Source organism: Manis javanica, chromosome 5 (genome assembly GCF_040802235.1).
Source record: "Manis javanica isolate MJ-LG chromosome 5, MJ_LKY, whole genome shotgun sequence".
Classification (NCBI taxonomy): Eukaryota; Metazoa; Chordata; class Mammalia; order Pholidota; family Manidae; genus Manis; species Manis javanica.
Window position 1 is genome coordinate 169,974,161 of NC_133160.1, and position 12,581 is coordinate 169,986,741.

Here is a 12,581-nt window from a genome sequence, read left to right on the forward strand (position 1 = left end):
TCACTGTTTTCGTACTTATTCCTTTTTCCTGCATAAACTTTATGCAGCTGACTGTCGAATGGCATGCAGTGGGGTGCCAAAGCCCCTCACAAAAATCTGTGCGTAGCTTTTGATTCCCCAAAAACTTATTTTCTAACAGCCTACGAAGCCTTCGGCACAACAGTCAATTAACATATTTTGTTGTAGGGGTTACATACCACATTATTAAAATAAGTTGGAGAAAACAATTTTTCAAATTGTCACACGTTCCCAATAAACTTTCCAATACGCTTATTGAAAAAAATCCTGTAAGTGGACCAGTGCAGCTACGCCCATGTTGTCCAAAAATTAACTGTACTTCAATAAGAAGCTTAATAGAAAGAAAAATACCCCTACCAGGTCACTGCTTAAACCCAATGGTCTCCCCTGCCCAGAGGTACAGGGCCGGGCCCCCTGGAGGCCTGTCTCCGCCGGCTGCAGGACCCCTGAACCTCGGCGGGGCCGTCGCCGCCTCCCGCCGCGGCCGGCCTGGGCGCCGGGACGCTCAGCCCCTCGGGCCCGGTGGGAGGCGCCTTCCCGCCCCGCGCTCGCGCCCGGAGCGCCCGGCTGCGGCGGCCACTCGAGGACCGCGAGGCCGCGCCCCCCGCCAGCCAGCCCTGACCTTGCCTGACCTTTGCCCAGGCAGACGTCGCAGTACACGTGGCCGCAGCTGGTCAGGCTGAAGCTCGAGGTCCGGCGGGGCGGCTGGAAGCAGCGGTTACAGAACACCCAGCAGGCCATGCCGGGCCGGGGTGCGTGCCGCGCCGCCGCGAGCCGCCCGAGGGCCCGACGCGAGGAGAACCAGGCCTCCGCGCGGGGTGGGGGTGGGGCGCCTGCGCGCGTGGGCAGGGGGCGCTGCGTCTGCGCAGACGGTCGCGCGCAATCCGCGCCTGCGCACCCGCGCCGAGCGCCGCTCCCGCCGAAACCGCCGCGGGAGGGTACCCGCCGAGAGGGGAGGTAGGCGTGAGAAGGGCTCTTCTTGCGGGTTGTCCCTGGACATGGAGAAGAGGAACAGGCACCGAGGACCTGGCCCCCTCTTTCCACCAGGCCGTCCCGGTGATTGCCCTGGGCGGCAGCATGCCCTCGGAGCCCAGTCCTGGGGACGGTGCCCCTGTCAGAGCTGCACAGGTACCCCTGGAGGGCGGACGCAGGCGCAGAACTGAGCGAGGAGGCAGAGTCTCCAGACTCTCAGCGGGGCGCAGGGGTCGGGGGCTGCCGGTGGTGGTAGTGGTGGGGGTCACCGCCGCAGGGATCCTGGGCGTGCCCCGGTTTGGTTGAGCGCACCAAGGAGGAGTGGACAAGGTGGCTTCCCATGCCCACAGTAACGGGGTGGGGGTGGTGGAGGGTCCACACGGACGAGGCAGGTGGAGCCGGGAGCTTAGGGCGAGGGACCTTCAATGGCCACCATGGTGGAGGGTGGGGGGAGGGAATAGGGGCACAGGGGAGCCAGGGCAGGGAGCCCAGAAGAGCAGGAGGGAGGAACCAGGGGCCCGGGCGGACAGACGTAGGGGTGGTGGAAACCAAAAGGACTGGGTAGACCAGGACAGGGGTACCAGGTGGATCAGGGGAACCAGGTTGGTGTATGACTGGGGCTTGGGGGACCGCGTGAGAGGTGGTCTGGGAGGCTTCTGCTTGCTTTTCACATGTGCATGCGAAAGGGCCTGACTAGGGGAGGTTGTTTCGCTTTTAAAAATAGTAGGTGGGGGGAGCTCGGGGAAGGGACTCTTTGTACTGTTTTTGCAACTTCCAATGAGCTTATCTCCTTTAAAAGTTAAAGAAAACAGATGGAAGTTACTTTTCATAGTTATGCTCTTGTGCCCCTCCCCTCCCTGCAGAGGTTCCCTCCACTTGTGGACGTGCTCAGAAGGTCTCCAAGGCCTATTGGTGACCAAGTAGGGAAACCCGGTTTAGAGAAAGCTTCTGGGCAATTGTGTGGAGAAAAGTTGCTGCCTTTCAGTGAAACAGGAAAAAGCAGAGATTCGGGATGGCTCTTTCTGAATGGAATGCAGCTGGGAAAGGACATGCTCCCTTTGTGCAGTACTGTGTGCTTGAACTTCATGTGGCCAGTGAGCCCTTGAAATGTGGCTGGTCCAAGTAGAGGTGTGCTCTGAGTGTAAAACACACTTGGGTTTCCAAAGCATTCTATCAAAGGAGGAATGTATGCTATCTCATTAATAATTTTATGCTGATTATATGTTAAAGAGGCAATATTTTTGATGCATTGGGTTAAGTATAGGTCACTAGGATTATGGCAACCAGAAAAGGTAAAGTGTACATGTGTAACCCACATTCAACTTTTTTGGACAGTGCTGGTCTTTACCAAGTGTAGAATAGGAAAGGACGATGTGCTTAATCTATCAAACTCAGGAACCACATTGTTAAAGTGACATTTTATCAGTGTTGCAATGCTGTAACATTAATTTCAACCTCTGAAGTCTCCAAGTCTCAAAAGTAATCCACATTTATGAGTGTATTTGATTTATTAACTCAAACATTATGCAAATTAGCAGTTATTTATCTTTATCAACATTTTAAACAAGCTTCTTAGCTATAAAGAAGTCTTTAAGGTACTTCATTTGGAAAATTCCAATTGAGATGAAGATTAATGTTTGTGCAAAAGCCCACCATAAAACATTGCTATTTGTATCTTCACTGGTCATTCGAAAATTTTCTTCACGGTCCTATGCAGAAGAGAAATAAGCAAGTTTAGTTTTGTGTAGTACTTAATGTATGAATTTGAGGGGAAGGTGCTATATGCACTCAAGGTATTTAATATTTCCCAATCAATGTCTTTTACCAAAGTACAGTATCTGATTTGTGAAGCCAGAGTTTGTTAACCCAAAGACAAGTAAGAATCAACCTTACAAAGCACACTTCTGTATTTTGGTGCAAAATGTAAGATACATTTGATCTGTTACTATGTACATGTTGTCACCAACAAGCAGAATGATCATAACCCAATAGTGATGATTTCCATCATTTGAGTCTTTAATCTGGGCACTGTGCCAAGCACACCTGTACTCATCTTATTTTCCAGGTAAGGACACTGAAGCTTGGCAATGACATAGTCAGCAGTGAGGCAGATTTGAGCCCACATCTGGCCAGAGACTACAGAGTGCAGTGACCCAGAAAACAAATGTCACAAGAACAAGATTAGTATTAGGAAGTGGGCATGCTGAGCCCCTTCAAAATGCGTGGTGTGTTTGGAAGCACTTGCTCATTTTGTAAGCTCACACCCCGAAGGTGAATGAGCCTTCGTAGAGGGAGCTCACAGTCCAGCAGACAGTGAGAGATTGCTCTTCCCTACACCCTGTGTGTCCACACAGTTCTAGCTCGGCGAGAAAGACCAAAGAGCAGGCAGCTTATTCTTTCTTTGGTTCAGGGCTTTGTCTCAAAAATTATGTTCCTGGCAGGAAGAGATAAAATAAGCTGAATAAGCAAACTGACCCTTTGATAGTTTTGTTCTTTGACTATTTGTTCAATTTGCTCAATTAGATGTTCAAGCTTAAAACTAACTTCATTAACTTTGTCCTTTGCTTGAGCAATGGCTGCATCAAGGTCATGTTCTCCAACACGAATCTCTAAGTGGATCCGCTGTACAAACAATAAAAAAGGAAGAAACATGTTTTTAAAACAGCTCCACTCTTTTTCTTTACTTTGTCCCTCCTGTGTCCTCCCATTCCTCTGTCCTTCCTTTTTTCCTTTCCCCTTTTCAGTGGCAGGTGCTGTTTCTCCATCTCTTCTCTCCTCATTGCCCACCCCCACACCCCTTCCCTTTTATATCCAAGAGTCTTCCTTTATAATGATAGTACATTAGATGGTAACATACTGATCTGAAAGCATCTTGATACCTTCCCGAACATTAAACTATTGGACAAATGCCTTTGGTGTTGAGAAAATTTAATTACTCTCAGGAAAATTTTTTTAACATATAACTAAGTTTCTGATTCTGAAGTACAAATTCTCTTCAAGAGTTCTCAGCACATTTAGAAAATAGCCAGCCACCATCTACTGTGTACGAGTTTTATTTACTGGAATTCCCTTGTTAATTCACCGTTCAGCCTTCACTCATTTTCAGGCCTGAATAATCACAGTTCTTTTAACCTTCCCTCACAGTTCTTATTTTTCAAGCCCCTTAATCAACTTCACGGCTCTCCTTTGAACCCCTTCCAAGCTCTCCAGCTCCCTCCTTGGTTACTGTGCTGAGATCTGGGCTCAGGGCTTTAATAGGTTTCTAGCTGGTCTGGGAGTAATGGCTCTGCATACCAATGTCATGCCTGAATAGTGCTGATGCGTGTTCATCTCATCAAGGACATGGAGGCGGATACTCACCAGCTCACTCCCTCCGAATGACACAAGCCTCGTAGAATTAGATTCTAAGCAAATGACGTGTTCACCAGGCGAATGTGAAGTAAAATAGAATGTCCCGCGTGAGCCATATAACTTTGACAATAATACCTAAGATTGAGGATTTCCATAGTTTAAGTTTACTATTCTCTACATTCCATTCTTAAAGATAAGTCTCTCCTATACAATCTAGTAAAAATAGTACAATTCTTAAAGAAGAAATCAAATGGCCAATAAGCATGAGAAATTTTTAGCTTTGCTAGTAATAATAATAAGACCAAACACGGGTTAGATATTCTTTGTTCATGATCAGATTGACAAAGATTTAGAAGTACCCCAGGATACCATCTCCAAACACTGTTTTGGGAAATTTAGTTGAATTTTGGAGAGCAGTTTAGCAATATGTTTTAAAAATTATAATGTATATACCATTGACTGAGCATTCTACCTATAAAAATTTATCCCATGGAAGTGCACAAGTAGGCAAAGTTATATGTAAAAGGATATTCAGTGTGATATTATTTATAAAAGCAAAATTTCATTTTTGAAATAACTAATACTTTTTGGGAAGGGATTGATTAAATTTACATAATGCCACATAAAGGAACATTATGTAGCAACAAGATAAATTATATCTGTATCCATAGTAAACCAAAGAGACGCTGGGTAGAGCAGGCTGTGTAAGGTCCTGTCTTTGTACAAGTACACATGCACATACATGTTCCTACATGCCTAGAAGAAGATTCTGAAGCATACACACCAAGCTATTAGGTGGTTATATTTATTGGAGAGCTTTGGTTTTCTGTTTAATTTATGTATTGTTGACATTTGAAAACAGGTATAGGACTTCCAGTCTGGCATGTAAGGAGCCTGGAAGTTGCTGCTCTGTCCTAACAAGTAAAAGCCTGGATAAAAAGAAAATGAACTCTTAGATCTGTTAGAGAATTGAGGTCACAGGTCAAAACACTGCCCCTATATTGGACAGACAAGCAAATACGAAGAACCCCAACTTACCAAAGTGGAAACCTCTGTGGGAACCAAGTACCCTTATCCAGGACATCATGTCCAGCTTTCCACAACACAAAAATCATAAGGCATACTAAAAGGCAAAACCACAGTTTGAAGAGACAGAGCATCAGAACCAGATTCCGATATGGCAGGGATATTGGAACTAATCAGATTAAGAGTTCACAAAAACTGACTTTATGTGAAGGCTCTAATGGAAAAAGACAACATGCAAGGACAACCAATAATGCTCTGTTTATTAATAGAGGGATGGAAATTCTAAGAATCACAAGGAACTGCTTGAGATCAGAAACACTAACAGAGGAAGAATGCCTTTGATGGGTTCAGTAGTAGACTGGGCACGGCTGAGGTAAGCATCTCTGAGCTAGAGGCTATGTCAACAGAAACTCCCAAAACTGAAAGGAAAAAAATGGAATAGGATATCCAAGAATTGAGGGGCTACTAAATATGTGATATACACATACAGGCAATAGCAGAGGGAGTAACATAAAATATTTAAAGCAATGATGACCAAGAATTGCCTCCAAAGTAGTATTGGACACCAAGCCACAGAGCTAGGAAGCTCAGAGGACATCAAGCAAATACCAAAAAATATATATATCTCAACATATCATATTAAAACTGCATGTATCAAAGAGAAAATCTTGAAAGAAGCCAGAGGAAGGAAATAGCTCTAGAGGAGCAAAGATAAGAATTACATCTGATTTCAGAAACCATGTAAGCAAGAAGAGTGGAGTGAAATATTTAAAGTGTTGAGAGGAAAAAGACCCTACCAGAGTAGAATTCTGTATCCCGCAAAATTCTCCTTCAAAAATGAAGGACAGTTTTTTCCACTTGAAAGTTGAGGGAATTTTTATCACTGATAGATCTGCCTTGCAAGATATGTTTAAAAAAATTCTTCAGAGAGAAGGAAACTGATATAGGTCAGAAATTCAGATCTACATAAAGAATGGAAGAGCATAAGAGAAGGTACAAGTGGGCAGAAAAAATATGGCGGTGTGAGAAGTAAGGCAGAAATCTCCCAAAACCACATATAATATGAAAATACAGCAAATACAACTAATCCTAAAAGAGTGACCAGAAATAAGATTGCACCAGACAATCTAAATCTGGGAAAAGAGAACATTTCATGGAAAAGGGATTATGAAAAGGCAGAAGAACCTTGTTCAATCCAAAATCCCTCAAACCTCAAACACCAGAAAGAGGGCTCAGTGAAACAAATCACCAATCTTCCTGGAAAAGAACTCAAAATAAAGTCATAAGCATGCTAATGGAACTACAGAAAAATATTCAAGATGTAAGGGATGAATTCAAGAGACAGACACTTTGAAAAAAATAAAGCTGAAATGAAACATACAATGGAGGTATTTAAAAGCAGATTAGATGAGGTAGAGGAGACAGAAAATGAAATAGAAATTAGAGAACAGGAATACAGAGAAGCTGAGGCAGAGAGAGAAAAAAGGATCTCTAGGAATGAGAGAATATTAAGAGAACTGTGTGACCAATCCAAACAGAACAATATTCACATTATAAGGGTACCAGAAGAAAGAAAAAGTGATAGAAAGTCTTTTTGAAGAAGTAATTGCTGAAAACTTCCCCAATCTGGGGAAGGCAATAGTCTTTCAGGCCATGGAAGTGCACAGATTTCCCAACACAAAGGACCCAAGGAAGGCAACAGCAAGACATATAATAATTAAAATGGCAAAGATCAAGGACAGAGTATTAAAAGCGGCCAGAGAGAGAGAAAAAATCACCTACAAAGGAAAACCCAAAAGGCTATCATCAGACTTCTCAGCAGAAACCTTACAGGCCAGAAGGTAGTGGCATGATATATTCAATGCAATTAAACAGAAGGGCCTCAAACCAAAAACACTCTACCTGGCAAGATTATCATTTAAATTTGAAGGAGGGATTAAACAATTTCCAGATAAGCCAAAAGTTGAGGGAATTTACCTCCCACAAACCATCTCTACAGCGTATTTTAAAGGGACTGCTCTAGATGGAAATGTTCCTAAGGCTATATAACTGTCACCAGAGAAAATAAAATGACAGTAAAGGAAGCAGACCAATTAATTACTAACCAAATGCAAAATAAAATCAGCTACCCAGAAAGTCAGTCAAGGGATCCACAGAGTACAGAATATGACACCTAACATATAAAGAGTAGAGGAGGAGAAAACAAACAAAAAAAAAGAATCTTTAGATTGTGTTTATAATAGTGTAATAAGCGAGTTAAGTTAGACTGTTAGATAGTAAGGAAGCTGCCCTTGAACCTTTGGTAACCATGAACCTAAGGCCTGCAATGGCAATAAGTACATATTTATTGATAATCACCCTAAATGTAATTTGACTGAATGCACCAATCAGGAGATAATAGAGTTACAGAATGGATAAAAAAACAACACAAATCTATATGCTGCCTACAAGAGACTCACTTCAAACCCAAGGATATACACAGACTACAAGTGAAGGAATGGAATAAGATATTTCATGAAACTAATAGAAAAAAGCAGGAGTTGCAGTACTTGTATCAGACAAAATAGACTTCAAAACAAAGAAATTACTGAGACAAAGAGGACATTACATAATGATAAAGGGGTCAGTTCAACAAGAAGATATAACCATTATAAATATCTATGCATCTAACATAGGAGTATCCAAATATGTACAACAATACTAACAACTAAAGGGGGAAATAGAATGCAATGCATTCATTTTAGGAGACTTCAACACACTGCTCACTCCAAAGGTTGAAATTGTACCAGCCAAATTCTCAGTTCACAAAGGTATGAAACTAGAAATATATTACACAAAGAAAATGAAAAAGCCCACAAACGCATGGAGGCTTAATAACATGCTCCTAAAGAATCAATGGACCAATGACCAAATAAAAATGGAGATCAAGCAATATATGGAGACAAATGAAAACAGCAGCTCAATGCCCCAACTTCTGTGAGTCATAGTGAAGACAGTTCTAAGAGGAAAGTATATAGCAGTTCAGGCCTATCTCAAGAAACAAGAACAATCCTAAATGAACAGTAAATACACAATCAATGAAACTGGAAAAGAACAAATGAGGCCAAAGTCAAGAGAAGGGGGGACATAAAAAATATCAGCAAATAAATAAATAAAATTGAGAAGAATTAATGACACCAAGATTTGGTTCTTTGAGAAAATAAAAAGAGATAAATCCCTAGCCAGACTTATCAAGAAAAAAAGCCTACACACACAGACAGAATGAGAAATGAGAATGGAAAACAGTGTGGACACCACAGAAATACAAAGTTATTAGAGAATACTATGAAAAACTATACACTAACAAATTGGATAATCTAGAAGAAATGGACAACTTTCTAGAAAAATACAACCTTCCAAGACTGACCCAGGTAGAAACAGAAAATCTGAACAGACCAATTACCAACAACAAAATTGAATTAGAAATCAAAAACTACCCAAGAACAAAATTCCTGGACCAGATGGCTTCACTGCTGAATTTCTTTGACATTTAGAGAAGACCTAATACCTGTCCTCAAAGTTTTCCAAACAGTAGAAGAGGAGGGAATACTCCCAAACTCATTCTACAAGGCCAACATCACTCTAATACCAAAATCAGGCAAAGACACCACAGAAAAAGAAAACTACAGACAAATATCCCTGATGAACATAGATGCAAAAATACTTAACAAAATATTAGCAAACCGAATTCAAAAATAAATAAGAAAGATTATCCATCATGATCCAGTGGGATTTATTCCAGGGATGCAAGGATGGTACAATATTCAAAAATCCATCAACATCATCCACCACATCAACAAAAAGAAGGACAAAAATCACACGATCATCTCCATAAATGCTGAAAATGCATTTGACAAAATTCAACATCCATTCATGATAAAAACTGTCAACAAAATGTGTAGAAAGGTCAAGCACCTCAACATAATAAAGGCCATATATGACAAACCCACTGCTAACATCATGCTTAGCAGTGAAAAGCTGAAAGCTTCTCTTCTAAGATTGGAAACAAGACAAGGATGCCCACTTTCCCCATTTTTATTCAACATAGTACTGGAGGTCCTAGCCATGACAATCAGACAACACAAAGAAATACAAGGCATCCAGATTGGCAAGGAAGAAGTCAAACTGTCCCTGTTGGCAAATGACATGATATTGCACATAAAAAAACCTAAAGAATCCACTCCAAAACGACTAGAACTAATATCTGAATTCAGCAAAGTTGTGGGATACAAAATTAAGGCACAGAAATCTGTTCATTCCTATACCCCTAACGATGAACTAGCAGAAAGAGAAATCAGGAAAACAATTCCATTCACAATTGCATCAAAAAGAATAAAATACCTCATAATAAACCTAACCAAGGAAGTGAAAGATCTATACCCTGAAAACTACAAGACACTCATGAGAGAAATTAAAGACACCAATAAATGGAAATACATCCCATGCTCATGGATAGGAAGAATTAATATTGCCAAAATGGCCATCATGCCTAAAGCAACCTACAGATTCAATGCAATCCCTATCAAAATACTGACAGCATTCTTCAACAAACTGGAACAAGTAGTTCTCAAATTGATATGGAACCAAAAAAGACCCTGAATAGCCAAAGCAATCCTGAGAAGGAAGAATAAAGCAGGGGGGGATCTCACTTCCCAACTTCAAGCTGTACTACAAAGCCACAGTAATCAAGACAATTTGGTATTGGCACAAGAACAGACCCATAGATCAATAGACTAGAATACAGAGTCCATATATAAACCCACAAATATTTGGCCAATTAATATATGATAAAGGAGCCATGGATATACAATGGAGAAATGGCAGCCTCTTCAACAACTGGTGTTGGGAAAACTGGACAGCTATATGTAAGCGAATGAAACTGGATTACTGTCCAACTCCATACACAAAAGTAAATGAAATGGATCAAAGACCATGAAACCATAAAACTCTTAGAGGAAAACACCGGCAAAAATCTCTTAAACATAAACATGAGCAACGTTTTCATGAACATATCTCCTCAGACAAGGGAAACAAAAGCAAAAATGAACAAATGGGACTACATTAAGCTAAAGAGCTTTTGTAGAGCAAAGGACACCATCAGTAGAACAAAAAGGCATCCTACAGTATGGGAGAATATATTGGTAAATGACATATCTGACAAGGGGTTAACATCCAAAATATATAAAGAACTCCCATGCCGCAACGTCCAAAAAGCAAATAACCCAATTAAGAAATGGGCAGAGGAGCTGAACAGACACTTCTCCAAAAAAGAAATTCAGATGGCCAACAGGCACATGAAAAGATGCTCCATATCACTAATCATCAGGGAAATGCAAATTAAAACTACAATGAGATATCACCTCACACTAGTTAGGATGGCCACCATCCAAAAGACAAACAACCACAAATGCTGGCGAGGATGTGGAGAAAGGAGAACCCTCCTACACTGTCGGTGGGAATGTAAATTCAAGCATTGTGGAAAGCAATATGGAAGTTCCTCAAAAAACTAAAAATAGGAATACCATTTGACCCAGGAATTCCACTCGTAGGAATTTACCTGAAGAAAACAAAATCACAGATTCAAAGACATGCCTCCTTGTTTATTGCAACACTATTTACAGTAGCCAAGATACGGAAGCAATCTAAGTGTCCATCAGTAGATGAATGGATAAAGAAGAGATGGTACGTATACACAATGGAATATTATTAGCCATAAGAAGGAAACAAATCCTACCATTTGCAACAACATGGATGGATCTAGAGGGTTCTCTAAGCTAGGTGGAAAAGACAAGTATCAAATGATTTCACTCATTTGTGGAGTATATCAAAACAAAAACTGAAGGAACAAAACAACAGCAGACTCACAGAACCCATGAATAGACTAGCGGTTACCAAAGGGAAAGGGGTTGGGGAGGGTGTGTGTGAAGGGAGGGATAAGGGGATTAAGGGGTATTATGATTAGCGCACATGATATAGGGGGGCACAGGGAAGGCAGTAGTGACTATAGCATCTTACTATGCTGATGGACTCACTTACTATACAGTGAATGCTATGGGGCATGTTGTGGGGATTTGATAATAGGGGGAAATTTAGTAACCACAATGTTGCTCATGTGAAACCTTCATAAGATTGTATATCAATGGTACCTTAATAAAAAAAATAATTATTGGTAGTTAGATGGTAGATAGACAAAATGAAAAGGAAGGTAGGAAAGCAGAAGGAAGGAGGGAGGGGGGAAGAGAGGGAGGAAAAAGGATGGAAGGAGGATAGGATAAGTAGGTTTTGCTGGTTACCAAAAATAATTCTTCATTAACCTTCTAGAACATTGTATCTTAAAAGAAGTCAGTTAAAAAATAAAACAAAGTATTTCTTGGTTTCACTGGATATGGCTGGTAATTGTAGATCTGCTTTTGTTATGTATCTGTATTCCTATTCTGTTAATGTGTGTACACAATTCAATTAGTAGTTTGTTAAAACCTATACATGCTTATGTTACTCTACAAGAAGTTATGTCAAAGAAATAATCTTCCCATGTTTTCTTCCATCTGCTACTTCTATAGCTTTTCTTCTTCCTTCCTAATTACAGCCCTTTAGTAGAATTCGTGCCTCATATAAAAAATTACCGTGTATCATAATTCTTCCAAGTGGTAAAGATACCTCAAGACAAATGCTGGGCATAGAAGCCACAGGGCATAAATATGCAAAGTAAAAAGCTAACCTTTTCAAAGAATATTGCTTCTCTCTCACTTACCAACTTTACATTTCCCTGTATGGCCCCGGAAAATGGCTGGTTAGCCAGAGACAGGTAAGATTCCTCAAGGGAGGAACAACCTAAGACAGGTGTAGTTGCAGGGGGTCCATCAGGTGAGAAACTGGGGATCAACAGAGGTGAGGCTCAGAACCTCACCCCTCCTGTTTTGAGAGAAATCTTCTGCATCCGTGGATGTTTTGTTGCCCTTGTCTAGCTTGGGTTAATACTTAGTCTATAGGCACAGACCCGATCATCTGATCATCTACATTTGCCCTCTTACAGCACTGAATTATGTCTTCTACCTTTATCTTGCATCTACCTACCACTTCAGCATTTTATTTAAAAAAAATAAGGGAGAAATGTGGGATTCACATATAAATCAAGTATAAAAATCAATGAATAATCATATCTGACTTGATTGTTT

The 12,581-nt window shown here is 41.1% G+C and overlaps 2 protein-coding genes across 8 annotated transcripts in view; both read right to left on the reverse strand.

Moving 5' to 3' along the window:
* RNF212 (ring finger protein 212) overlaps positions 1–877 on the reverse strand; it is a 35,950-nt gene extending 35,073 nt beyond the window's left edge. For 3 of the 7 annotated variants that reach the window (XM_073237919.1, XM_073237918.1, XM_073237920.1), the window contains exon 1: positions 651–873. In XM_073237919.1, the coding sequence (XP_073094020.1) occupies positions 651–759 (109 nt within the window). In that variant the 5' untranslated portion in view covers positions 760–873. Of the gene's footprint in view, positions 1–650 lie in introns of all 7 variants that reach the window. The other 4 variants (XM_073237917.1, XM_073237916.1, XR_012131855.1 and 1 more) reach the window with 3 other exon arrangements.
* Positions 878–1,854: 977 nt separating this feature from the next.
* LOC118967411 (transmembrane emp24 domain-containing protein 11) overlaps positions 1,855–12,581 on the reverse strand; it is a 43,413-nt gene continuing 32,686 nt past the window's right edge. The window contains exons 3-5 of the mRNA XM_073236302.1: positions 4,351–4,476; positions 3,466–3,612; positions 1,855–2,699 (exon numbers count right to left, since the gene is read on the reverse strand). Of these exons, the coding sequence (XP_073092403.1) occupies positions 2,550–2,699; positions 3,466–3,612; positions 4,351–4,476 (423 nt within the window). The 3' untranslated portion in view covers positions 1,855–2,549. The remainder of the gene's footprint in view (positions 2,700–3,465; positions 3,613–4,350; positions 4,477–12,581) is intronic.